The 27,390-nt window shown below is 41.9% G+C and overlaps 1 protein-coding gene across 2 annotated transcripts in view; it reads left to right on the forward strand.

Annotated features, from left to right (window-relative positions):
* Window positions 1-27,390, forward strand: part of fndc3ba (fibronectin type III domain containing 3Ba) — a 121,941-nt gene that overhangs the window by 25,718 nt on the left and 68,833 nt on the right. For both annotated transcript variants that reach the window (XM_061742875.1, XM_061742874.1), the window contains exons 2-3: window positions 295-440; window positions 5,471-5,546. In XM_061742875.1, coding sequence (XP_061598859.1) covers window positions 324-440; window positions 5,471-5,546 — 193 coding nt within the window. In that variant the 5' untranslated portion in view covers window positions 295-323. The remainder of the gene's footprint in view (window positions 1-294; window positions 441-5,470; window positions 5,547-27,390) is intronic.

Genomic DNA, 27,390 nt, shown 5'->3' on the forward strand with positions numbered 1-27,390 from the left:
AGAGAGGATGCTGATTTTAGAGCAGATGGTGATGCTCTTGTTGTTCCCAAAGGTTTTGGTTTTTGATCCAGTTGTTTTCACGTCACAGGCTGTACAATCGGCAAATCTGTTGATCACAATGGAAAGCTTTGCATAACATCATGACCGGAAAAAAAACATTGCACGATTATGCATCTCTTTTACCATTCCCGCGGTTTCCACCTGCTTCCCACATTTACCTGTACAATCAAGAGTATATATATATCAGGATAATAACAATCTCCTGCTTCTCTCTCTCTCTCTTTTCTCTCCCAGGTAGGGCAGTTCAGTCAATTTCTCCATGAATGTACGTCACAATGATGATGACAGACCAGATTCCACTGGACTTGGCTCCGCCCCCCCTCCTGAACGGGGAGGTCCCTCTCATGCCTCACATGGTTAATGGTGACGCAGCCCAGCAGGTAAATGTCTTTTATCACACACAAGGAAATGCAGGCTTGCTCATCTGTTATTCGGCTTCAAAGGTGCCCCCCCTCTCTTTTTTTTTCAACATTCCCGCGCTGGCATACACACAACTCTGCTTCACGCTGTAATAAACATCAAGTTGTCCTGCAGGCGCTTCCCTTTGTTGTCATTTCATCACGAATTTCATGGGTTTGTTGCAACAGGGAATTAAAAACTGCCAGGCACTTACAGTAAAGAATAAGTCATTAACAAATAAGAATGAGTCCCTAGAAAGATCCGTGATACATTAAAGCAGTGTAACTGTCTGACTGGCTCCACTGATGGATCCTCCATTGTCGTTGCTTCTCTGATGGTTTTCCATTGAGACTAGGGCTGGGCGATATGGACCAAAAGTCATATCTCGATATTTTCTAGCTAAATGGCGATACTCAATATATATCTCAATATTTTTTCTGTGCCATAATTGGGGTTTCCCCCAAAGCATTATAGCATAGCATCTTTGTTAGCTTCATTTTTTTCCGAGCCAAACCCTTAAAAAAACAGTCAGTTTTAATACAATGCCTCGTGCCAAATCTCACACAGGTACCTTTATTAACAGAGGTCTGCACAATATCAAAATGTATAAAACAAATGAAATATAAATAAACTGCCTGCATATATAGAATAAAAATGTTTCTTGAATAAAATAAAACAAATATCCCTTTCCTGCATAACAATTAAATTAAAATACACTGTGCAATTAATACAATGTAGACAGTAACAGGCAGACTTTTCCACTGAGGTTGACAGTTGTGCAAATAACAAAACATTTGTGCAAATCTCAAATAAAACATTCAAGTCAATTTGTCACAAAATAAGCTATATCAAAATCATAAAAAAAAAATGTAAAAAAAATAAAATATATATATATATTTTTTTTTTTAAATTGATATAAACGATATTGTTTCGTACCATATTGCGTTTGAAAATATATCGATATATATTAAAATCTCGATATATCGCCCAGCCCTAATTGAGACCTGAAGATCCAGTCAGATCAACTTCAAAGTTCAAAACGACACGAAAGGCAAGGATCAGCACAATTGAAAGCATCACAATCAGTCGACTTGGGTTTAATTGTTTTGTTCCAGACACATTTTTTTGGATGAGAAAGCACGCTGTTCGTGCATCGTTCCTGGCCTGCTGCCTCGCAGCCCGGAGGAAGCATGGTGGGAGTGTTATGGCTGCGACACATAACAGTTATGGAGGGATTTGGCTCTAGTACACAGCAGTTAGGGAGCTCTTTTTATCAAAACACCCTGCAGTTTAAACATGATTCCCAATGTGGATTCAGGGATGTAGACCGATGATTATACAGATTTGACTCAGCATTCGGGTATATTTGTTTGTTTCTTGGTCTGTCATAGTCCGTTTATGTGTTTGTGTGTTTGTGTGTGTGTGTGTGTGTGTGTTTGTATGTGTGTGTGTGTGTGTGTGTTTCTCCCAGTCTTTGAGCCTATGCGTGGGAACACTAGTGTCTGTGTTGAGTCTGAGTTCATGCTTATGTGTTTTGTCTGCTCGCATGTCTATCAGCTTTCCCCCTAATATCCGTGTTTACCTGGCCGCAGCTGCTTAACTGTGACTGTTGCTTTGATAGGCACAACCGAAGATACAGTCACAGATACACGTGCGTACAGTCGGATCTGAGCAGAGTATCATCTTACATAAAGTATCATCTCACACACCAGTCACCACCACGCCAGTCAAGTTGAATGAAATTGAATCTTTAGTTCCTTGTTATTAAAAAAAAAGAAAAGAAAGAGGGTTTCAAATTTTTGAGCTTGGAATTTTAATCCCACATTAATTTTAAGAACTACTTCCTATTCCCTTTTTCTTCAGTGAAAATAATCATATTGCAGTGGAGATGTATCGTTTCCTCCTGTAACAAAGAACAGAATTGATTCTGTTTGTGGCAAAAGCTGTTTTCAGGAAGCAAAGGTCCCATTCATTTTCACTGCCGGCAGTGTTGCGTAACCCAGACGGCGGCCTTTGGTTAGCATCAGTCTGACATATTCCCGATTGAATTGTCATCAGAAAAGGTTACGGTCTCCATGCTTTTATCTTTAATCAAAGAACTTTTGTGCCAAAAAGCTTGTCCAAAAAAAACCAACACAACCAAACAGTCCAAAACGTTGTTTACTGTTCCATCTCCTGAGAAGTTTAGCTAGAAAGTGCTGATCATCTTCTCCTTTTGTGTTGAAGCAGCAGATTATTCTGCAGCAAAGACATCATTTCTCTCTGGGTCACATGGCTCAGTGCCAGTTTGTGCTGAATTCAGTAATACATTATTAATCCTCTGAAGTGGATTCAGGCAGGAATGAATTGGTCCTTATTGCAGCTGAGCTCAGGACATTGAAGACACTCCAGCCATTCAGCCATCCAGTAGGGCTGGGCGATATGGACCAAAAGTCATATCTCGATATTTTCTAGCTGAATGTGCGATACTCGATATATATCGATATTTTTTTTGTGCCATAATTGGGGTTTCCCCCAAAGCATTATAGCATAGCATCTCTGTTAGCTTCATTTTTTTCTGAGGCAAACCCTTAAAAAAACAGTCAGTTTTAATACAATGTTGTACCAAATGTCACACAGGTAAATATATTTACAGAGGTCTGCACAATATCAAGATGTATAAAACAAATGAAATAAAAATAAACTGCCTGCATATATAGAATAAAAATGCTTCTTGAATAAAATAAAACAAATATCCCTTTCCTGCATAACAATTAAATTAAAATACACTGCAATTAATACAATGTAGACAGTAACAGGCAGACTTTTCCACTGAGGTTGACAGTTGTGCAAATAACAAAACATTTGTGCAAATCTCAAATAAAACATTCAAGTCAATTTGTTAACAAAATAAGCTATATCAAAATCATAAAAAAAAAAAAAAAAAAAAAAATTAAATCGATATAAACGATATTGTCTCGTACCATATCGCGTTTGAAAATATATCGATATATATTAAAATCTCGATATATCGCCCAGCCCTACCATCCAGCCATCCAGCCAGCCAGCAATTTAAGTTAGCTTTGCAGGTACCTGAAGGTTTGCTTCCAAGGTTCCTGGTTTGACTCCTGGCAGGGGCACATGATCAAAATTGTCCCAACTGAGGTTCAGTTAAATTTATTTACCACATGCACCTATTCCACAAAACTCTTTCCTGGTGAAAGTTAATTTAAATGATATTTTTTTCATTTCTATATAACGTAAAAGATTTGTTGATGGTTCATTTGTCCTTCTCAATTATATGTATCAGTTCATTTAGCTGTAGGCAGTGTGTGTGATTTGAGTACTTTTGAGGCCGTCTGTGGTTTGAGGGACATAGATCCCTTTAAAACATCTGTTTCTACATGCAGGTGGTTTTACCTATTTTTGGCACCTGTTGCTACATGTTTTCAGCTTCCCTGCTGAGCTATGACTCAGGGACTCCTACCGTGGCTCAATATCTTCAGTTTTCACAAGAGCAGGTGGTTAACAGGTTCCGGATATGAGAACCCCCATTTGAGAAACACCAGCGTAGAGGATGAGCAATGTTGTATGTTTTGTTCAACAACTTGTGCAATATTCTTCTGTCTACATTCGGCCGTATGGGTTCTAGAGTCATGCCCAGCGCAGAGCAAGCGTCCTTTCTGAGCTTTTCTTCAGTTTCTTCAAACCATTAGCTTTGATGCTGCTTCTTCAACAGAGGACTGCAGAGAGAATTGCTTTATCCACCCCAGATTTGTAGAAAATATGCAACATCTTGCTCCAAACTCTGAAAGATGCTAAGCCCCCCCCCCCCAGAAGTACATTCTGTTCTGTCCCTCCCTAGTCATCTCTCTCTGTCCTGTTCACGTTCAATATGAAATTGTTCCCACACTCTCTTCTTAGTCATGGCTGAAAGTTAGTGATGGGTCAAAATCTAATTCGAGCCAAAATTGCAGATTAATTTTTTTTCTTCTGTTTTTAGCATACATTTTTTTGATTTAGTCAAATAATAAACGGACGATTCGGCACAGCCTGAGTAATTACAACTTCTGAACAAGTTCCAAAGAAGCTTTACACATGACCTAAGCATGTGTAGCCAGGGACAGGCACACACTCCGGGCTTTTTCTCAGTCTTTAAGTCGCCCTGTACTATGCTGGGGTTCCCATAGCAACAACAGCCGCTGCAGCAGACAGAGCAGGAAGTGTGTGTGTGTGTGTGTGTGTGTGTGTGTCCGTGTGTGTGTGTGTGTGTGAGTGTGTGTGTGTGTGATTGAGGGAGAGCAGCAGGTTAGCGTTGAGATGGGAGAAGATGCAGAGACTACAGGAGGAACGCAGGATATGAGACTTCTGAAACGACACACCTGTAGAGCGTAGACAGAGCCGTGCTTGTGTGTTCATGCATGTGTGTATGAATACACGTGTGCGTGTGTGCAATGGAGGGTCACCTGTTTCATGTCTGCAGCCACGTGTACACTCTCAACAATCTCTACGCTGAGAATATGACGGTAGGGTGCATGCATGCTCCCATCAGGCTTATTCAGCAAAAAACACTCGGGAAGGAAAGCCGTGTCATGTTTTTCAGGTTGATTTGTGTGCGGTCACCTGTCACTGTTTCTGAATGTGATATATGTCCTTCTGTGCATCTGTGTGTGTTGTATTCGGTTGTGCTGGCTTTCTTCCCTCCAGCGCAGCTTACAGAGAAAGACTCTTATCAAAACCATGTGTGTGAGACAGCAGCTGTGTCTCACGTTAGATTGTTTGACACCTCCTTCACGTACTGTACGAGGACTTTCTGCATACATCGTACTCTGAGATACGATTGTTGTTATGTCACCCCTGCAAGATGACACGCTGCCCAGCAGAGAGTTTGCCCTGTTTTGAGGTTGTTGAATATGGATATATGTTCATGATTGTTTTTCCCCCCCTCATTGTTATCATTAATATATTCTTCTTTCCCCATTAGCCCAATCGGTTCTCTCTAAGAGTGCTTTGTGTGTGTGTGTTGACACAGGTGATTCTGGTGCAGGTGAACCCAGGGGAGACGTTCACCATCCGGGCGGAGGACGGCTCGCTGCAATGCATCCAGGGTCAGTGTTTTCTGATTATATCAACATGCTGCCTGGTCAGGACTCACTGACAGTCTGTCATGTTAATACTTTGCTCTCTGCACAAGCTTATCAGAAATTTTGTGGACTTTCAATGCATCGTATCATTTTAGTAATATTCATATTTCTATTCTGTTTAATCTGTCTAGAATGGTTATAAACTCAAAAACAAAAGCTTTACTCTTCCTAAAAGGAAAATTCCAGCGTTTTCAACGAATAAAATTATTTCTTTTACCTTCTAGCAATCACTTTACATTCATTTAAATTCAAATAGAAGACGCAGAACGCAGAACTTGTGTAAGTGGTTACCATAATGTTACATCATTTTTTAATGAGATAACACTTTTTGAGGTTTTTAATGCAACAACTGTTGCAAGCTTTGGTTAAAGCAGCACATATGGAGCTGCTTTTAAAGAACCAGTCGACTGCACCCCTATCCACACGTCTCCTCTGCAGTCGTGTCTTTTCTAAGCTTGGCCTTGGGAAATTGGACGAAACGGCAATGAATAAGCTCCCTGCAAGATGTTATTAAGCTATAAGAGAGGATAGTTTTTGAGCACAGATAGGAACACTAAAGTAATGTAACTTACTGGTCAGTTAGAACATCACTCAATTACATGTGGGAACTCCTTAAAGTCTTGTCAACACCGGTGGACGTTTTGTGATTGTTTTTTTAACATTCTTTAGGGTTAAGAGTTAAGAGTCAACTTTTTCAAAAGTGACTTCAGGTGATGCACATAATAACAAAAAAAAATAGATAGGATTTCCAATAAGAAGCCAGATTTACTCATGTGTAGACCGTTACTAGATCATTTCTTTTTTCAGTATATCTCTAGATGCATTTCGTGGTTAATAAGAAAGAAAGAAAGAAAGAAAGAAAGAAAGAAAGAAAGAAAGAAAGAAAGAAAGAAAGAAAGAAAGAAAGAAAGAAAGAAAGAAAGAAAGAAAGAAAGAAAGAAAGAAAGAAAGAAAGAAAGAAAAAGAGGAAAATAAACTGAACTCCCCACTTCCAAATGCAGGCTGATTTGAAGTGGAGGGTGGAGGGCATAGATGGACATAAATATGGGACGGCAGGGTAATTCGGCTCTGATTTGGGTGTAACACCACCCTGGAGATCTGAGTGCTTCACCGAATGACATATTTTTAGACTTTAGACCAAACAACGAGTTGAGGCTGAGCCTTTTTTTTTTCCTTCTTCTTTTTTAAAGGCATTTTACAGTGCCAGTTACGTCAGACACCCAACTCTGCAGTTCTTTTTTTTAAAACTTTTGTTCATAATTTAAGTTAACCCATTAATGCATGACTTATGAAATAAAACACCACCAAAAATAACCCTTTTTTATGTGAAGTGTTAATTATATAATTAAACGAAAAACACTTCCACTTTTGTATTTAATGGTTTCTAAATAATTATTACTTTAATTATACTTTTTTTTTAATAAAACTTTTTTTTGTTTGTTTTGATTATGGGGGGTGGTTCAGAGGTCCCAGAAAATCTTGTATCAAATATGATACATCTGGCATTACAGGGTTACTGATAATGTTTCCATAGGTGGGACATCACCACTGGAGAGACTTAAAAAAAGACTCTTTCAATCCACAAACAATGAGGCAACCATTTCATTATTATCATCATCCATTGTTGTACTAATAGTGTTTTGTGTTTATTTATTTAAAAAACAACAGCAGCAACAAAAACAGCCCATTTGAGCCCATCTTATCAACTCTATGAACACATAACAGTCTTTTACTCTTTTGGCTTCTCCCTGGAAGCCAGCAGTGAGGTGTGTAGTAGGGATGACAGGAGGGTTTCAGGTGGAAGTGGGGATGCATCACGGATGGGCATTGAGCCCTCTCTTGTTTTCTATGGTGATGCATAGTTTGCCAGATGAAGTCAGACAGGAGTGTCCGTGGATTCTACAAATGTGGATAAAAACATCTGATTTCTGCTCAGTCAGCTGTGAAGTCTTAAAGTGTTCGTACTTCTGCTAAACATCCCCAGACTCTAGAGCTCTCCTTAACTTGTAGTCTCTCAGGAGAGAAGTCAGTGAAGCACGAGTAAGGCTGAGTAAAAGGAAAGTGGTGGGCTGTTTTCAGAGGGTGTGATCTCCAAATTAAAAACTAGTTGGAAGAATAGTGACAGATTCTCTCAGAGTGGGCAGCCAGTACATGAGAAGACTGGAAATGTAAGCCACTTAGACGCTATTAAAGACGAATGAGGTGGCAGTGAAATGGGATTTCCCCCAGCTCCTCTGGAATTGTCTCACTTTGATGATGTCAGAGAGTGCAAGCTGTTATTCAAGAACTTTGAAAGGACTTCTTTGTTTTCTTCAAAATCTCTTTCCCTCTGTTGGTCTCTGTCTTTTCTCTTTCTTTCTTCTCTCTCTGAGTTGAGAGAAAGCAGTTTAGGCTCAGACAGTGACCCCCCCCTCCACCCCCCCTTTGTAAAAACCCCCACCAACGCAGCACTATGTGTCGCAACAAATAACGGCCCGCCTTCTTTTACTTTGCCTGTAATTCAGTTTTTTCCTGAAGTCCAAGGACTGCTGCAGGCAGACGCAAGGACAGAGATAGAGACAGGATGGACAGATGTTAGGATGTGCAGATACGACTTATGGATAAGATCCCAGATATGGCCAAGTGACTCGTGGAAAGAAGGTTAAAAGACGGAGGAAGTCGCGGCGTAAACTGCGTGATGCATACAGTCAATACATTAGAGGCACACCAGACACTGATCTGCAAAGATACAGCCCTGACGCAGTTGAGGTTTTTGTGGTCGTCTGTTTATTTGTGCGGTTGCATGTGTGCACTCGCCTGCAATATTTAGCATTGAGGGACGCAGTGTGACTGTGTTTGCTTTTTCGGGTTCTACAGTTACAGTTACTTGGTTGGAAGGTCGGTGGCTTTGGGTCACATTTGAATGCAGATATTATGAACGAGGACTCATGCACATGCACATGCACAGGCACATAAACAAACTGCTCTTTTCCTCTATCTGTCTCTGGAGGAGGTCACCGGGTTTCATTCTGAAGACGAACTGAGGCGCTCCTTTGACGGGCTTGCTGTGATTTCTGAGACCTCAGGGCTTGCCGTTTTTTTTTTTCACACATTTGCGTGCCAGCTTGCGTGTTTGTATTAAAGCGTTCTAGGGTGCAAGTGTGTGTGCGTGACTTTACAGAGATCTCAGGGCAGCAGACTTTATATGAAGTGAGCTCTTTTTAGTTGCTGTGGTGCCGTGCTTGGATGCAAACATGCACATAAACACACATGGATGCTCTGGCAAGGCAGAGACGTGAAGAAGAGAGTCTTTCATATGAACTTTTAGACTTTGCTCACTTCTTTTCCCTCCTGGCATCTTCTTGTGCTTCTTTCTCTACCTTAAGGCAAACCCAGCACAAGAAAGTAGGCTTTTGTAGTTTAAAGATAATTAGTCGTATCAGTTCTGCCGGGTAATTTGGGCTCGTTTGTTTGAACCGCGTGCCACGCAATCAAATAACTCAGTTTTTAATTATTTAGCCGTTCAAGGCTGCACCGGCTTTACGATGTCACCTTCCCTCTCTCCTGTCGGCCGCTTTCTGGCGTAGTCTGTCGGTGCGCGCCCATTGTGGGTGTTTCTTTGTCTTCTGTTTTTAGCAGCGAATCAGTCGATCTTAACCGTACCCTTTCCTGTATCAAGCGTCTAATTAGCATGTTTTCTGCGGGGATGCGAGTGTCTGCGCGTCTCCATCCCATGTTTAAACATACTGACCTGTCTGTGCTCCATGGGGTCAGCTTGAGCAACCCCCCCCCCCACACACACACACACACACACACACACAGATCACCTGCCCCCACCCTCAGTTTTCCTCTCCCTCCTCCCCCAAACTAAGACCATTCCCCTGAGCTTTCCCACACTCACATCAAAGGCCGGCGCTCTGGAGGGTGTGTTAGAGCACCCTGCTCTGGAATGCGAGTGCGTTACCCTGCGTTTGCGTTCGTGTGTGTGCCTATGTGTGTTTTACAAGGCTGTGTTGGTTAACTGTGTTGCTTGGCCTTTGTTGTGGTTTTATGAGGGATGATGAGGCTGGCGGTGGGGGGGTGGGGGGGTGGGGATGGGGGGTAAAGAGCAGGAAGATGCTCCTTGCCAGGCAGGATGTGACATCATGAGGCTGAAGTGGAAGCAGCCCAAGCTTCTCTTTGCTTCAAATGAGAAGCTTGAGGATTTATTGGTATCAACCATATCAACGATCAGTTTCATAGCCGGTGGCCGCCGTCTCGGTTGAGCGGGGAGGGTGTTTTTTTTAAACGAACGCTCACACGTTTGTGATGGAAGCATTGGATACGGGCGACATCAATCAGTGCCGAATTGAATTCGTCAAAAGTTGGAGCCGCTTTTAAATTTTGGCTATAGAAGCGAGCGTCAGCCAATCAAGTTGCGGCTAGGCAGCAAGTGCTAGCCGATGACATCGTAAATAAAGGCACAACATTTTCAAAGTATGGAAAATGCAGAGATTTGATTGGTTGTTTAGGGTGGGACGAAGGCCCAACCGAAGCGCCACGTGTCAAATGCTAACACTTCCGTGTGAGCGTGACATCTTTTCTAAAGGCTGCTCACACAGTAACCAGAGTCTGACCTCGTTCTATGCTCAGCATACAGATATCAGCACATCTACAGTACGCGGTCAGGGTTGCTGCTAAGAATACGCATCCCGGCGGTATCAGAGGTTTCATCGCAGAAATGTTTATTAATTGAAGGTTTTTTTTCCTTCTGCTAGAACTGTGCAATTAATCATATTTAGTCATAATTTCAGATCACACAAATAAATTACCGTAATCAAGAAAAGAAACTTTTAACTTTATGGTTTTAAGTTTGATTTGATTATTTTTGGCAATTGATCATTAGCCAATGAACTGTTGGAATCCCGAAAATGATCGATTAGAGTTATTCCTCATCCTCTTGATCCAGATGAGAACAACATATTGAATATTTTCACCGTTTTGGATGGAAATGATCAGTTGAATTTGACTAGTGGTAAATGCAACTTTTGCTGATATAAAGGTGTCAAAATAAGACCACCAACATGTATGATTACATGAATCTTTACTGGTCACTTTTTTTTCTTTTCTTTTCTTTAAGTTCAGAGTTGTTTTAGGTTTCTGACCACTGTGAATTTATACTGGTCAGAAACTAACTATTTGATATTTATGTTGTCTGCTAACTAGAACCTATCAAGCAATGTCATTTTTCAATAATACGACTTTAACTTTTAATTAATTAATTTTCATTATTGACTCACCTGTGGTGAAGTGAATATCACAGCTGGCTTTCAGCAGAGGGCCTGAAGCCACATATTTCTCATTTCTCTTTCCCCTTTTGGGAAGGTAAACAAAAATATAAACCCCATATGTATATTATCTATATATATTTTCATCATTTTGAAGTACAACATCCAATGTAGCTACTTTAAGGAGCGATGCGCTCATCTTCTCAACTTGCTGCCGGTAGTTTCATAGACTCTGTCTTCATCCAGAAGGAGGTATGGCCATCCTGAGGAGAGGAAAGTGACGTATAAATGTTTCCTTCTGTTAATGAATTAATTTATTTTTATTATATGTTTTACCTGAAAACTATAAAAAAAAGTGTAATTCCTAATCCACTCACAGGAATTGATCCGTCCACTTTTCTTGCGCAGGCTTTCTCTTGGCTCCTCTTTTGCAGGGGAATTATGGGAAGTGTAGTCCCACTCTCTGCTGCAGTCCTACCAGCTCAGGCCATCTCTTCTAAAAAACAAAGCTTATGCTGCCAGTGTGACCTCTGCGGTGTGTTATCTGCACCAGATGTGCCCACATGCTGTCCCAAACATTTGTCATTTGTACACAGGAGGATCACAATCGAGGTCTGGTTTGTGTTTCACCAGCAGATGTGTGCAGCTTCCTCGCTGTCTCCCCGTGGGTCTGTTATGATTGTTACTCTCTGTCCTTGTCAGGCTGCATCCTGATTCTGTTATTTCATGCACTCCTCAGAAAATTGATCAGCACTGCTGTCATTGAAGACGTCCCAGTGACCTTACCAATGCTCACATTCGCCTTGATAAAATACTTCTGATAAAAATACTCTGCCTGCCCTGCATCAGAGAGATACTTGGTGTGCATAAACAAATAGATGCATTTGGTTATCACACTATTACATCACGTTTTAGTTTTAGTTCATGTGTCATAAGATCAAACTCACTTTGTAAATGTAGTTGCAGATTTAGTGTCAGACTAGTGTCTGGCAACAGTTTGGGGGATTTAGTGTCCTTGGGCTCTCAAGCTGGAAAAAATCAGCAAAAATGGGAAAACAAGGCGACGATGAACCAAAAGTGGATGCATCCTGTTCTTCTCTTCCCTTTTGAAGTCTCTCTGTTTTTCCTGGCCTCTTTCTTCTCCTCTACCTTTGTTTGCCCCAGCCCGTTTCAGTGTTTGCCTCAGTTTGATGTGCCATGCTCATATCGCTCTGGCCGGGTTTACTGCATCGCTACAGAAGCTTGTTGAGGTTTTGTGTACCAGTCTCGTGCCAGAGTGTGCACTTCTGCACTCCGAGCCCTTTGATGTAAATGAAAATAGCTGGTTGAGAGAAATATGGTGGAAAGTCTCGCGGCCTGTGTTTACTTCAAGCCAAATGGCTCTAAACAAGCGGAGGGAGAAGACACAAATACATTTTTCTCAGAAGGGCTTAATTTAGTGTACTGTTTTGGATGGTGCCGTTGCTGCTTGTAACCAAAAGTGGTTGTTTTAGGATATTTTTCAAACCTGCCCTAAAATCCAAATCCCACCCTTTTGGGGCAGCGTGACAGGCTCGTTGAAATAAAAAGTTGCTGTGCAATACAAGAAAGGAGGGTTATCTACTTGACGTTGCAGTTGACCTGTCAGGCTTGTTATGCCTGTTAAAAGTAACAATAAAACATATTCTGTTCATACTTGTGTATGATTTTCAAAAGCCAGTCAGGAAATTGATTGTGCAAACAAGCTATGATGGGAAATCTTAATGGGTGCATTTTTATCGTGGGATTTATTTTTATCTCCTGATCTTATGAATCTTGTAACCACTTCCATGTGTTCTTATTACATAAGCAACATCATTTTCAGACTCCGTCCTAAGAAAACAGCGGCAAAATGTTTTCCAGAAGGTAAAGAAAATTGACAAATAGATTCTTAGTTTATGTTATGCCGCAAATAAGACATTATTGGAATGGTGTGGAATAGGAAAAATTTTATGTTTACTGGGATTACTTATGGTTATAGTTGTTTTTTTGTAAAGCTTCTCCTCTTAGACTCTGTAATGGGTCCGTCCAGTACCCATACCTCCTCTTCCTTAGCCACGCCTTCGTACTGTGTGCCAAATGAAACGCTGATTCATCTGGCCACACTATTGTGTGTGGTCTCCCATCCCAGATTCTCCGAGCCCAGAGATGTTGACTATCCCTAGAAGAAGTTAAATCAGTCTTCTTTACTGACACGTAAAAGCTTTCAGTGGTATTTCTGTCTGTAGCTCCATACTGTGGTACTTTACTGAGGTTTTGAAAAGTCCTCCTTGACGATTCTTGACGCAGTGTCTACTGAGTGTCCATCGTAGGCCTGAGCCTGAGCCTTTTGCACACAAAGTTGCTTCCTTTAATGCAAATATACACTTTAATGATATACATCTTTCTGTTTTTTCTTTGAGGAACATTCATTTTTAAGGCCAAAAATACAGAAATACAGGATGAATATAATTATTGAAATGAAGTAAAGAACCTAAAATGAAATGTCTTTGCTTCCTAATATCAGTAAGAAACTATGAAAAACCTCCCTACTTTCTATAACTTAGGCAATTTTTTTATGTTTACTGTTGACAGAATAAACTTGAGAAAATTAAATTCTTCTCAGTAAATGAATCTAATTTAACCAATTCGCAGCTAGAAGGATTAAAATCTGCACCCTCAACAGCTGCACCCAATAAGCCAACCATCATTCTTGTGAGACAATGAAAAAGTAGGGCTCTAAAAAAAATTTCAAAAAAATCTAGGTCTCAAACTGGGAGTGCTTTAGTAACTAACACCACTGCAGATTCTTTTCCTCCTTGCTTTGTTTAACATTGACTTTGCTGAATCTGTATTTATGGGGGTATGTTTCACATTGTGGTGGAAAAAGGATAATGGGATGGGTGGAGAGAGCGATGGCTTGCGCTGCCCGTGTTTGGCTGCACAGACGCCTCTGTATGTGTTGGATTCTACATCGTCTTAGCGAGACAGCCAGATGAGGGAAAATATTATTACAGAGGATTGTTTGCCCTCGGGTCAATTGTAAAACTTGCTTTTAGAGGCGTGTTTGGTTATATGTGTCTAATTTTGTGTTATGTCCCACTGCATTGCTGAAATGGGTCGCCATGGGAACGGGCTCTCACTCCAGGTGTTGTGTAATGGAATGTGATCCCTCTGGGCACAGTTTTACGTGTACCTGTGTGTTTTTGTGTGTTCACCAGTGGCACACTTGCTTCTTTCTTTTCTCCGTCTAACCTTTTTCCATTCAAAAGTATTTTGTAAGAAACAAAAGGAGAAAGAGAGAGAGAGAGAGAGAGAGAGGATTGGTCTGGCTCATTTGGCACAAGGTAGTTAGGACCTTGACTTCCGTGTGTGTGTGTGTGAGTGTGTGAGAGTGTGTGTGTGTGTGTGTGTGTGAGAGTGTGTGTGTGTGTCTGTGTGTGTGTGTGTGAGACAGGAGCAAAGAGAGACTTGATTGTTGTACGCCCTGCCCAGCACTCCGTTATAAACTCATTGCCCTCAAACAGTAGGGCAAGAGGAGGCAGAGCAAAGATGGGAGGGAGGAATAAATGGAGGTGAAGTAAAGCGAGTGAATTCAAGGTCTGTCGATGAAAACCATGGAGGAGAAAAAAGAAAGTGAATGATAGAGTCAGAGTGAGAGGAGTGGATGCTGCATGTCTGGTCGTGCCTGCTGCTGTGCATTCCCGGGTGAGGCCACTTCCTCTGTGCGGTGACCCCGGCCACCTCTGAGCTCTGCTGCAGAGTTCTGGCCGGCTCTGCCAGCTCGCATTTGCCGTCGCGACTGGCTCGCTCGGGAAACCTGGAGGTGGGGTGGACCGGGAGGGTGCCAACAACTCTTGAGAATACGGCGTCTGTCTCAGCTCGGGAAGGCTGTGTGAAAGCGTGTGAGATTAGCAGCTGTGTGGAGGAGAGTGCTTGCAGATTTTTCCAGACAGACAGAGGGAGAAAGAGAGAGATCTTTTCCAGGGATGAAATTCTTGGCTCTCTTGAAGCTCAGGGTACAGCTGGAGCACTTCTCCCTCTCTCCACCCTCCTTCCCTCCTCCTCTCATTCTCTTTCCAACCTCCTCCACTTCCTCCCTTGCTTCCCTGTCACCATTTTTCTCTGTGTTTCAAATTATGTTTATTTTCTTCCCTTGCATTACATTTTTTTTGTCAACTTAATTAACATAATTACATCTCTTAACAGTGTGCTTAAAAACGATGAATCCCCTCATACATCACTGATCACGTGGAGCTTTGTAGCTGGAAGTTGGGATGAGATTTCCCAACCCTCCACTCCAAAAGAAGTCTGCTTTTGGAAAAGAAAAAAAAAAGAAAAGGAACAAAGCAAATGTGCATGAGTCTGGTTGGACGGCTGCAAAAAGTTCCACATGTGATTGTTTACATCGTAAATATGGACTTCAAAAGGAAGCCTCTCTTCTTTTTTTCTTGCTCTGATCCGATTGGATGGCAGGAAGTGTGTATCAGTGAAAGGGCAGGCCCGGCCAGGGAGGTCAAGGAATGATCGGAGACGGCGTTAGTTAGTCTGACCCAGATACTTTTATTTCTAACCCTGTTGCGTTCTCTCAGAGTCCACCGTGTCTCTACTTCCTTCATCATCCAGCAGCCATAGGGCACACACACACGCACGCACGCACGCACGCACGCACGCACGCACGCACGCACGCACGCACGCACGCACGCACGCACGCACGCACGCACACACGCACGCACGCACACACGCACACACGCACACACACACACACACACACACACACTGCAGAAACACATCAGAAACAGTGGAGTTCGGAGTTGGGGAGCGAGGGAAAGTCCCTGCTTATCTCTGACTTCCAGCGTTCCCTTCTATCTTTCCATTAACTTTCACAAAACTTTTCTCTCTTCTCTTCTCTTCTCTTCTCTTCTCTTCTCTTCTCTTCTCTTCTCTTCTCTTCTCTTCTCTTCTCTTCTCTTCTCTTCTCTTCTCTTCTCTTCTCTTCTCTTCTCTTCTCTTCTCTTCTCTTCTCTCTTCTCCTTTCCTCTCTCGTTTCTCTCGTCCCCACACCAACTTTCTCTGCTCTCCGTGGTGGACACAAACTCGTTGCTGTTCAGACTGTGACTCATATCCCAGGAATGCCCCACATTAACATGTGGAGAGATAGAAGAAAAGTAAGGGAAAGGAGGGGTGGTACAGCTGGGTACAAACCCTGCATGCCGCGCGGAATGAGCAAAATGTTGCTTTAATGGGTCACTTCTGATATTTTTGTTCTTTTTTTTTTGCATCTTTATGATTTGTGAGAGAGGAGGAAGGAGCAAAATAAGGAGGGCAGGAAATGGTTCGGACTCTGTCTGTTTACACACCAACAGCTGTTGGACTTCATTTTTTCCCCCCTCTTTCTCCTCTCTTTGCTTCTAGACATGTAAAGTTGATTAGGTAATGGACATAATGAGTCACCAGTGTCTGGATTGCGTATGTTTGTGTGTGCATGTGAATGCTTGCCCATCTTCGTCAGGCGTTTGTGCACATGAGCACATGAACCTTTATTTATATTTACGTGCACGGATGAAAAGTGGAGTACAGTATGCTGGGCCCGTGCAGGGTATGTTGCTATGATACGGGTCCCATAACAACTGTATCTGCTGGAGAGTGGTCTCGTGTGATAATGCTGGACAGGAGCAGCGGCTTTATGAGCGAGGTGGCACGGATGGATGTCTGGGTTTGTGTTTGACTTTGTTGTGTGCCGTTTGAGCCGAGGTGACCGTGATTTATGTCAGTGCACGCCATCCAGATGTCAGCGTGATCTACAAGTTGCTCGTGCACGGACAATAGTGCAAATGGTTTTCGTGCCAGTTTGACATCTGAACAGATCATGCACATGTGAGCAGTGCGTGTATGTGGAGGATCTGTCTGCAAATTAAACATCATTAAAAGGGACCTTTAACCTGCACTGCTGTCAATTTATTCCAATTTAGAACCTGATTCAGTCCTGTTGGGTCTAAGACTTCATGTCATGTCATGTGGACATTGCCTAGCTCAGGAACCCGACAGATTACATCAACTCCTCACTTCGGTGCAATTCCCCATCCTGAGCTAGCATGAGGCAACTCGGGTAGGGGCTTCATCATAACAATGACATACAGTACACTGTTATACAAGAATAATATGCGCATGTCCAACTTAACAAACTGACCCTCAATGTCAATAAATGCAACTTCATGGTCTTTTGTAACATTAATAAGTTCTATCCCAAGGAGTTAGCCAAAATTCTAATAAATGGTAATGAAATCCTTCAAGTCAATTCAACCAAATTTCTGGGGGTTATTCTAGATGAACACCTCAACTGGTGTAATCATATTGATCTCGTCTCCAAAAGATCCATGAAGATGCTAGGCATTTTGAGGAAAGTTCTCCCTTTAATTCATTCCTCAGCTTACTTAACCCTATATTATAGTTTCTTGTTCCCTCATTTAAATTATTGTAACATTGTTTGGGCAGCTAATTACCCGACTCATCTAAGAAAACTACTCTTATTGCAGAAGAGGTTTCTGAGATTGATCTCCCACACCTCTAGATATGCGCCATCAGCGCCTCTTTTTCTGAAGTATCGACACTTACCTATTGATAAGGTGAATGCCTATCAAACATGCCTTTTTATTCATAAGTTTATATACAGGAAACAAGATCTGCCTATTACTTTTCACAATTTCTTTATTCTGACAACAGACTTTCACTCATATCAAACAAGGTTTAGTAACAATAGCTTATCTATACCGTCCTACCGAACCTCAAGTCACCAATTCAACATTACTTGTAGAGGCCCCAAGCTCTGGTCTGACTTAAACTCTTCACTGAGGTCCACCTCCTTCCAATGCATTTTCAAAAAAAACCTAAAGGAATTTTTACTTTCCACAGGAACCTAATTTACTTTCTCTACTCGACCTTTAATTTTATCGACCTTTAATTATATATTCTTTCTCATTGTACTGCTTTTGTCACATTTTTTGTTCTTTCTTTGTGTTTTTTACTATTAGTTGTTTCAAGTACTTGAATTTCTGTTGCTACTGATCTTTGTCTTTTGTTGTTGTTTAGCTCATGCATGCTGTCTGCTTGTCTTTTGTTTTGTTTTTTGACAGGGGTGGAACCTTGTATAAGTTCGCAATAGAACTTCGTTCCCTCCTTGCGCAGTGCTTCATGCATCTTTTTGTGCTAAATTAATAAACTCTAAACTCTAAACTCTATGTCAGCAATGCATGTATCCCTAACTATAAATATCATTAAAAAAGAAATTAAGTATATTTTTAAAGGCAGAGATGGCTCAGGCTGGGTAAGTAATTGAATATTATTCGATACCAACATTCAGAACTGTTCTTCTTCTCCCCTCTGTGGCTTCATGTACGGTTCCTACTACACTGAAGCTAAGATGCTGCTTGGGAATATCAAAGGAATAACCATTAATGCTTTATCTGAACGCTTTTCCCTTCGATTATTTTGAAATAAACATGCACTATTTAATTTTGAATAACATTTTAGTTTTGATAGTTGAGCAGATTTACAGTAAACGCTTCATTGCTGATCTGTGAAGACAGAAAAATAAAACAAAACTAAAGTTACTACTCATTAAACATAATCTAGGTAAATTAATGCTCTACTTTATAATTGACATCTGCTCCCCGAATGCTACCTGGGAGCTGGTTCTACATGAGAGCAGCCTGGTAACTGAGAGGTCTGCATCCCGTTCCACTCCTGGCACAAACCACAGTTTAACAGTAATGTGTCCTGTTGGGATTGTCTGGAACTACAAGTTCCTCAACATCATTTTAAATAATATTTTAAAATACTGGTCTTATGCCTGAATGACCCCATTTGATGCTTTTTGCAGCGACAATCTAACCGGGTCAAACCTGCTAATGTATACAAATCAGTTTGAACGGGAAATAACTCTGGGCTGCAGCAGACGCATTAATGGGCGATCACGCACGTTATTACGGGACTGATTTGTATTCTGATCTGCTTTTTCTGACTAATCTGGAACATTGTGTTATTGGATAACAGTTCTGCCTCTGGACCACCTTTGTAAATCTTTTTCATGGCCTGCCGGTTGTTATTTGACAGACAGGAGCGACGGTGCCGACTGGATCCGAGGTAGACCGCTCAGAACTGTTCCTGGAAGTACCACACCATCCAGATGTTTTTCTCATACGGCACACAGCGCAGTATGCTCGCTTGCTGCATACATGCGTTCTATATTATGTCAACATCAATATGAATGAGCGATGTAGTATGTGGTTTTGAAAATAAGTAGTCTAATTGATGTAAGCTGTAGCTAATGACTGCACTCATTACCCATCCTGCCTTTGCTGGACTCAGCAGTCAGCACTTAAATTTGGTCTGTTAATTGTACATTTTCTGATAATTAAAACCTCTTTAATTCCAGGTGAAGGGGCTGTTGAGCTACAGTTTAATTTGTGTGTGTTCATGCAAGTGTGTGTGCAACTAGTTTGTTAAACTGAAAAGCGCAGTACGGGAAAATTAGGACGACTTTCATCGCAGTTCTTTAATTCCGACAGTCCTTGTTAATTCATCTTAATCATTTTACAGATTATCCTATCAGATCGTTTTGACGGTGATGTTGTTGATACATTCTCCAAAGGTTTTAGGATTGATACCCAATCACAACACAAACGGATGGAAGAGCAATTCCTAGGAGAATAGCATCTCTTTTTCCAAAAGACCTCACCAACCCTACATTTTACTCAAACATGTACAAGTCGTGTTCAAAACTTGAACCTGTTTCAGATGAAAACGGTCCAAATACGGCCGCGGTCAGTCGCTCTGGCCATTGTCTGCTTGATTTGCTGAAGCTGACTTAATTTTTTTATTGATAACATCTAAAGACATGTCTGGATGAAGCAATAAACAGAAATGTGTCCGGTGACTGATTTTCCTCGCTTTTAGATGCTTGATAAAACAACAAAGTGCCACATTTCTCATTTCTGAAAAGGGCTGGAGTTTCTGTGAGCCGTTGTGTGCATTCGAGTGCCTGCGAGTGTGTGCACAGCTGGTAGGGTGTGTGTTTGTACATGTTTAAGATCCGGAGAACAAAGCACGGCTGGGCTCGATGTCCCTCCAGACATTACGTTGCTCTTTTCTGGAGCAGACCCAGCAGCAGAAGTAGGTCGGCCAGCAGCACCCCTCCTCTGGGTGGGGGGGGAAACCAGAGAAAGATCTGGGCTGGGCTGAAGTAAAGCATGGCACCCAGGCCTAATGCTGAACAGTCGACAGATCCAGGCCCGAAGGCTTCAAGTCTCTTTATGCCACAATCACGACACAATAAAGATGTCTGAAGTTGACATTACATTAGCAGTAAAGGTTTGGCAACAATGTTTCCCTTTAAATGAGATATAAATCTCAAGTGGAGAGGGCCATTAAGAAGAAAAATCCATAGTATAGTAAGAATCCGATTTCCCACAAAATAATTTATGGATGATAAGTATATTTCTAACGTACGTACGTATTTATACATTTTTTTATTGAAAAAACAGTAACATATTGTGTTTTTAAATCTTGGAGTTTAAAAGCTCCTTCAAAACTTCACAAAAACCCATTTGAACATCTCTGACAAAAACAAAATAGCTTTGAAATAAAGCTCTGAAAAAGCTTCTGAAATTTTTCTTAAGAATACCAGGACCTCAGGCGGTCAACAATCTGACATATTTATGACCCTGTTTGGTTTTATGGAGTGCTTTTTCCAAAGTTATTCATCTGTGAATATGAAAATGTTTCCTGCCTAGAAACGATTAATTTTTTTCCCCCATATTTTTTGCATCTGAAAAGGGCTTGACCGTGTTTAACCCTTTTTTCTTAGAAAGTGATATACATATATAACATCTCATAATAACGGCCTGTTTAACCTTTGTTTTTCACGGAAATATCACAAATCAAAGAATGTCGGGTCCACATGTGGACCTGGAGAAGGCATTTGGCCGTGTAACCCAGGGTATCTTTTGGGGGGGGGGGGGGGAGTATGGCATCTGGGCCTTCTCTCATGGACCATTCAATCTCCAAATAAATGGGGCAAAACTTTAGTCCGTATTGCTGGTAGGAACCTGGACTCTGCCGGTATGGCCTTCTGTCCCCGATTTCTAGGTGTAACCGAAGGACGGAAGGGGCTTAGTCCGGTGGTGCCAGTATTTCACCTTTTTGCAGACGATGTGGTTGTCTTGATGTCATCGAGCGGGGATCTCGAGGTTTCACTGAAGTGGTTCACACTCAAGGGTGAAGCCGCTGGGAGGAAAATCAGCACCTCCAAATCTGAAACCATGATTCTTAGTCGGAAAAGGCTGGAATAATCTTTCCGGACACCCCCCCCCCTCGGGTAGTAGGGCTGGGCGATATATCAAGATTTTAATATATATCAATATATTTTCAAACGCGATATGGTACCAGACAATATCGTTTATATCGATATAGCTTTTTTTTTTTTTTTAATGATTTTGATATAGCTTATTTTGTGACAAATTGACTTGAATGTTTTATTTGAGATTTGCACAAATGTTTTGTTATTTGCACAACTGTCAACCTCAGTGGAAAAGCCTGTTACTGTCTACATTGTATTAATTGCACAGTGTATTTTAATTTAATTGTGATGCAGGAAAGGGATATTTGTTTTATTTTATTCAAGAAGCATTTTTATTCTATATATGCAGGCAGTTTATTTTTATTTCATTTGTTTTATACATTTTGATATTGTGCAGACCTCTGTTAATAAAGGCACCTGTGTGACATTTGGCACGAGGCTTTGTATTAAAACTGACTGTTTTTTTAAGGGTTTGCCTCATAAAAAAATGAAGCTAACAGAGATGCTATGCTATAATGCTTTGGGGGAAACCCCAATTATGTCACAGAAAAAATATCGATATATATCGAGTATCGCCATTTAGCTAGAAAATATCGAGATATGACTTTTGGTCGATATCGCCCAGCCCTATCGGGTAGTGAATGAAAGAACAAGATCTCGAATGCAACTGACTGAAATGAGTGTCTTCCGCGCTGGGCGATCCCTAAAACACAGCACGAGAAGTTGAGTCATCCACGGGGGACTTGGAGTAGGGCCACCTCTACTCCACATTGAAAGGCGTCGATTTAGGTGGTCGACCTGGTCGGCCTCTCGGCCCCCGCTGCATTCCCCTGATCTGGACCAAGATGAGGAGAAGATAATGGGTGGATAGATGGAAATCAAACCAGTTAAGCCAGTCGATAGCGATAACTGTTTACAAGAAACTGAAAGAAAATCAGGAAAAAGATTTTAACCACAGGTGGAACTGAAGACGTAAGTGCACAAGTCCGACTGTTTGACAGCAGAACTGTCTACCACCTGCCCTCATGTAACTTTTGGCCGGGAGGGAATGACTTTGCACAAGTGCAGATGGAAACTTTATAGCGTTGTTGTTGCAAAAATAGAGTAACACTGGGTATTAGTCGTCATTGTGTTTATAGAGAAGAGCATGTTTAATGTGAAACGTGAGCCTGACCCTGCGAGCTGATAAAATACAGCCCCAGTTTTACGAGCCAGATAGCGATGGCTTATTATTCAGCTTATAGTTTGTTGTCAGACGTTGATGAGGTCATCACGGAGCAGATCGCTTCATCAGCTGACGTAACTGATAAGAGTTTTCACCTGTTTCTTTATGGCACAGTTATGCAACCTTGAGCTCAGAGGACTTAAGCAAAGTGGCTCACTCAACTTGAGAAATGTTTATACACACCTGCAGATGCGCGGACACACACACATTTACATTCCACCGCTTAAATTACAGCCTGTCGCATGAGACACAGATCAGGGTTATAATAGTTTTGAATTTTTCATTTTAGTTTAGTTTTATTTCGTTTTGACTTTTTCTCCTTCAATTCAGTTAGTTTTAATTCGTTTTTAGTGTGGGTTTACTAGTTTTTATTAGTTTTTATATTTTCAAAAATGCTTCGTTTTGGATTAATTTTTATTAGTTTTAGTTTTAGTTTTAGTTTTGACGTCACGGACCGTGAAGCGTTAAGGTGCCGTAAACGGCCAGAGCCGAATAAATTGATCATACCAAGAGGCTTATATTGACAGGGAGGAAACGGAGGAAATTATATCTATAATTTCAGTTCGTTTTAGTTAGTTTTCTAAACACGCAATATAGTTTCAGTTAGTTATCGTTTTTGTCTTTTAATTTTCGTTTTTATTTAGTTCAGTTAACGAAATTGTTTTTTCAATTTTAGTTTTTGTTATTTCGTTCGTTTTCGTGAACGATAATAACTCTGACACAGATTCAGGTTCAGAAGTGTGGATGTTTTGTGACATGGGACGTCAGCGTTGTGTGTGTGTGTATGTGTGTGTTGGTGTGTGTGTTGGTACATGTGGAAGTTTCTGGGTTATTCTGCAGACCGAGGGCAGGGCGGCGCAGGAAGTTCACACTTCCTCCTCGATCACTGAGCCTCACCCTGCCTAGGGCAAAGATGTCCGCTGAACTCAACTAACCGGAGATGAACTTGCAGGGGGGGAAGGGGGATGGCGCTCGCATTTGCGTGGGTTTCGCATTTAACAGCCTATTTTTAAATTGTGTCCCATGTTACATTGGGTTATGTGCAAACATCCCCAGTTCCCAACGGTCCTACGGATCCCCTGTACCTCCCGGGCGACAGCCGCCCCCCCCCCCCTCCGTCTCCCTTTATCGCCTCCCCCTTCCTCGTGCCGCTTCCCATCCTGCCCCGCTTTCTGTTCCCCCTCTGACTTTCTAGTAGCCATGTCGAATGACTTAGGGATTTGTTTTATATAAGACATTCATCTTCAATGTGACAATAGGCCGTATGCTGTAAAGTGTGTGTGTGTGTATGTGTGTATGTGTGTGTGTGTGTGTGTGTGTGTGTGTGTGTGTGTGGTAGAGGAAGCAGTCGTGGGAGTGTCTTGCTCTTGGAGCTCCAAGGACACAGATAACATTACCCTGCTGATGCTTACATAACTTCCAGGCAGCGCCACGTCACAGCCGACCCAGACACATATGAACAGATGTGCACGTAAACATACACACATGAAAACAAATATGCATGTAGACTGCACAGCTGCCTCTCTGGGGCTCTGATCGGGAATAGGGTTGTGTGTGTGTGTGTGTGTGTGTGTGTGTGTGTGGGAATGTTGCACTGTTAAGATAAAGTGAACAAGTTGGCCAGTTTAACAATGCTTTGTCATATTTATTTATTTTTTTGCCTTTGTGTTGTTGGGAAATCCATCTGAGTGGAGCTGGTTTGTATGTAGGTCAGCTCGCTAACAGACTCCTTCGGTTAGATACCAACGTTCCACACACGCAAAAACACACTCTTGCTTTCCCAGGAGGGTCTGCGTTTCCTTCCAATGTGGTGACCACATGTGCGGGGATGAGGGGAATGAAGGGAAAGAGTGAAATTTCTTTGCTTCCACTCAGAAATCAGAGCACTTACGGGCGGAGGTGGCCGCCGTCGCTGTCGGCGCTGCCGTCCGATCTTTGGATGTGTGTGTGTGTTTATCAAGTGTGTATAAGTTACTGTTGCATTAGGGAGGTGGGAACTGGGCGTGTGTGAGGTCGATCTTTGTTTGTGTGTGATGGTGTGTGTTTGGGGGCCCTTACACAGCTGTCTTTGACAGCTGGACCATGGGAAACATCTGATGAAATGTTGCATCATCTCCTCCGTCGGTGCATGTGTGTCAGTTTGTATGTGGGCAGCTGGACAAAATCACACGTTAGTCCTGTTTTCTTTTTCTTCTTCGTGAATGAGCCAGCTCAGGAGCAGCTTCGCTGTGTGCGCTCCTGCCTGTGTGTGGTAAAAATGGGAGACAGGATGTTTACCGTGCACATGAGTGTATATTTCTCATGTAAATCTTGAGCAGCAAATGTTCAACTTTTCGAGGTGAAGCTTAGATATTGTTTACCTAAGCGAGCAAGTCTTAGAAGAGAATGAAGATCTGGGTTGGCTTTTTTAACTTTCCTTTTTTATCCGTTTTTTTAATGTTCGAGATGCACTGATAACAAATATCAAGGTCACTTCAGATTCCAGATCACATTGATCAAGTTTCTTGTCCGCTTTTTCCTCATTATATCTCCAAATATCAAAATGCAGATATGAGGACAAATCAGAATCAGAATCGTCTTTATTGGCCAGGTTCGAACATTGTCCAACAAGGAATTTGACTCTGGTTACTTCGCTCTTTAGGCAGTACATTTTTGTCCCTAATGTGGACAAAGCTTAGAAAATTAAAACCCTCACAAAAAAATTGCAACGGTCTAAACAATAACATCATGAAAAAGTACATACTTTGATTTACTCTCATGTTTAGGATTCCTTCATTGTCATTTGATGAGTTAAGAATATGAAAGAAAGACAAAAACAGTTTACAAATGCTGGTCTTGGTTGATAAAAACCCTAAATCTTGATTTTCAACCTTGAAAATGATTTAATTTGTGAAAATGCAGCCCAAGTTTCTATATTTTGAACAAACTTCGCACTCATATTCATTGTATTACTACTTCATATTGGAGTTTTTATATTTTAAATCGAAAGTATTTGCAAAGCGTCTTTCAAAAGTAAAAAGTGCAAGACATATGAGGAAAATTCAAACGTGTGTTCATAAATGTTTGGCAGGAAAATGTGTGGAAAATGCATGACTTGATTTCTACAGTGCAGTTGTACCTACACTGTAAAAATGTTAGCTGTGAGCATCTTTCAACAGTCCACGCTTCCATACTGAGCATACTTAAACTGTTTCTCAAGCTGTTTTTTGTTTTGCACGGTTGCCCTCCAAAGGCTGCTGTGCATGAGTGCTGCGCGCGAGCGTCGCACCATTCCTACTGTGTGGCACAATTTGAAAAGGTTTACTTGGGCTCTTTATGGATACAAATATACGTGTAGCTGGGCTTGTGCACAACATATGCATGATGTGTAGATGTAGCACTTCCTGTTGACAGTCATTTAACAGCATAGCAATGGCGTCTGCAAATACAGAGATGTCAGATCGAGATGTTTGGTCCCAGGATCACATTGGACAACCACGTGGATTACAAAGTGCTAAATCATTAACTCTGCACAACATTTTAAACTGATGGCCATTAAAATGGACCAATTTATAGACAGACCTTTATTGTCATTGTGTTGATTGCGTTGACAACATTGGATGGCTGGCCTTAGCAGGCGTACAATCACAGTGTATAAAAAAAAAAGAGTACTAAAAGTGTTTGTATTAGGTGCAGTAATTGCTTTGGCATAATATATGTACATTTCTTATCAGATTACCTTTGACTTTATGACCCTGAAACACCTTCCAGATGGCAACAGTTCAAACAGGATAGATAGATAGAGAGACAGGATTATGTCGTTTTATAGCTACAAACCACACACCACGTCCAAAATACGCTCCAAGAAAATATAGACTAGCAACCTTTTATTTATACCCATCCTTAGTTCTTTATTTGTATTTTTCCAGAGAAATCACGCAGGAAGTTTGAGGAGTGAACAGCGGCTGTCCAACAGTTTATGACAGGAAACATCCGGTTTTTGAAGGATACAGAGTCCTGCTGTAAATCTGACGAACGTCGGTGTGTGTCTCATTTCATCTGAGTCTCCACGTCTCTGGCTCGGACGGCCACGGACGCCCATGGTACACGGTCACTGGTACCGCATGCAAGCCCGCGACCTCGTAAACCATCTTCTGACCCAACTCCTCCAGCAGTCGGAAGCGGAAGAAGCGACAGATGGAAGACGAGTACAGGAAGAGCAGAGGGGTGGGGGGTGGTGGTGGTGGAGATGGGTTAGTGTGTTGTCTGGGATTCCTGCAGGATTAGCCAGAGGAAGTCACGACTTTATTTGCGGTGCTTAAAGGTTAAAGCTGGAGACGAGACCACTGAGCGGCGTATCCACCGTGCGGATCAGAGACCTTATTAGCACACACACACACACACACACACACACACACACACACACACACGCACACACACAGGTCCAACTTCTTCCATGCACACTTACAAATGCTCATTTATCCCGAGCTCCTCTAAACGGAATTCGCTCTAATATTGTACGACTTACTGAAACGTGTGTGTGAAGGCTCGCAGGACAAAGAGTGTCTTGTATTTTGGGGAGGGGTTGGGAGCTTGGGGGGAGGTTGGGCCTGTTGGGTCCAGTCTTGGGGGCCGGGGATGGGAATGCTCACCGGTTGTGTGTGTGTGTGTGTGTGTGTGTGTGAGTGAGAGCAGAGGAATGCTGCTGTTTGCTGAGTGAAGAACAGAGAGGCAGCAGAGACTGTCCAAACACACATCTGTTTGCCAAGAGTGTGTGTGTGTGTGTGTGTGTGTGTGTGTGTGTGTGTGTGTGTGTGTGTGTGTGTGTGTGTGTGTGTGTGTGTGTGTCTGGGAGTGTGTTTGTGAGCAGAGAGGGATGGAAGGGATGGAGCGAGCTTAGAGGAACCCTGTGTGTGTGTGTGTGTGTGTGTGTGTGTGTGTGTGTGTGTGTGTGTGTGTGTGTGTGTGTGTGTGTGTGTGTCCTGGTGCTATGACCTTCTACTC

This window comes from Cololabis saira, chromosome 16 (genome assembly GCF_033807715.1).
Source record: "Cololabis saira isolate AMF1-May2022 chromosome 16, fColSai1.1, whole genome shotgun sequence".
Taxonomy (NCBI): Eukaryota; Metazoa; Chordata; class Actinopteri; order Beloniformes; family Belonidae; genus Cololabis; species Cololabis saira.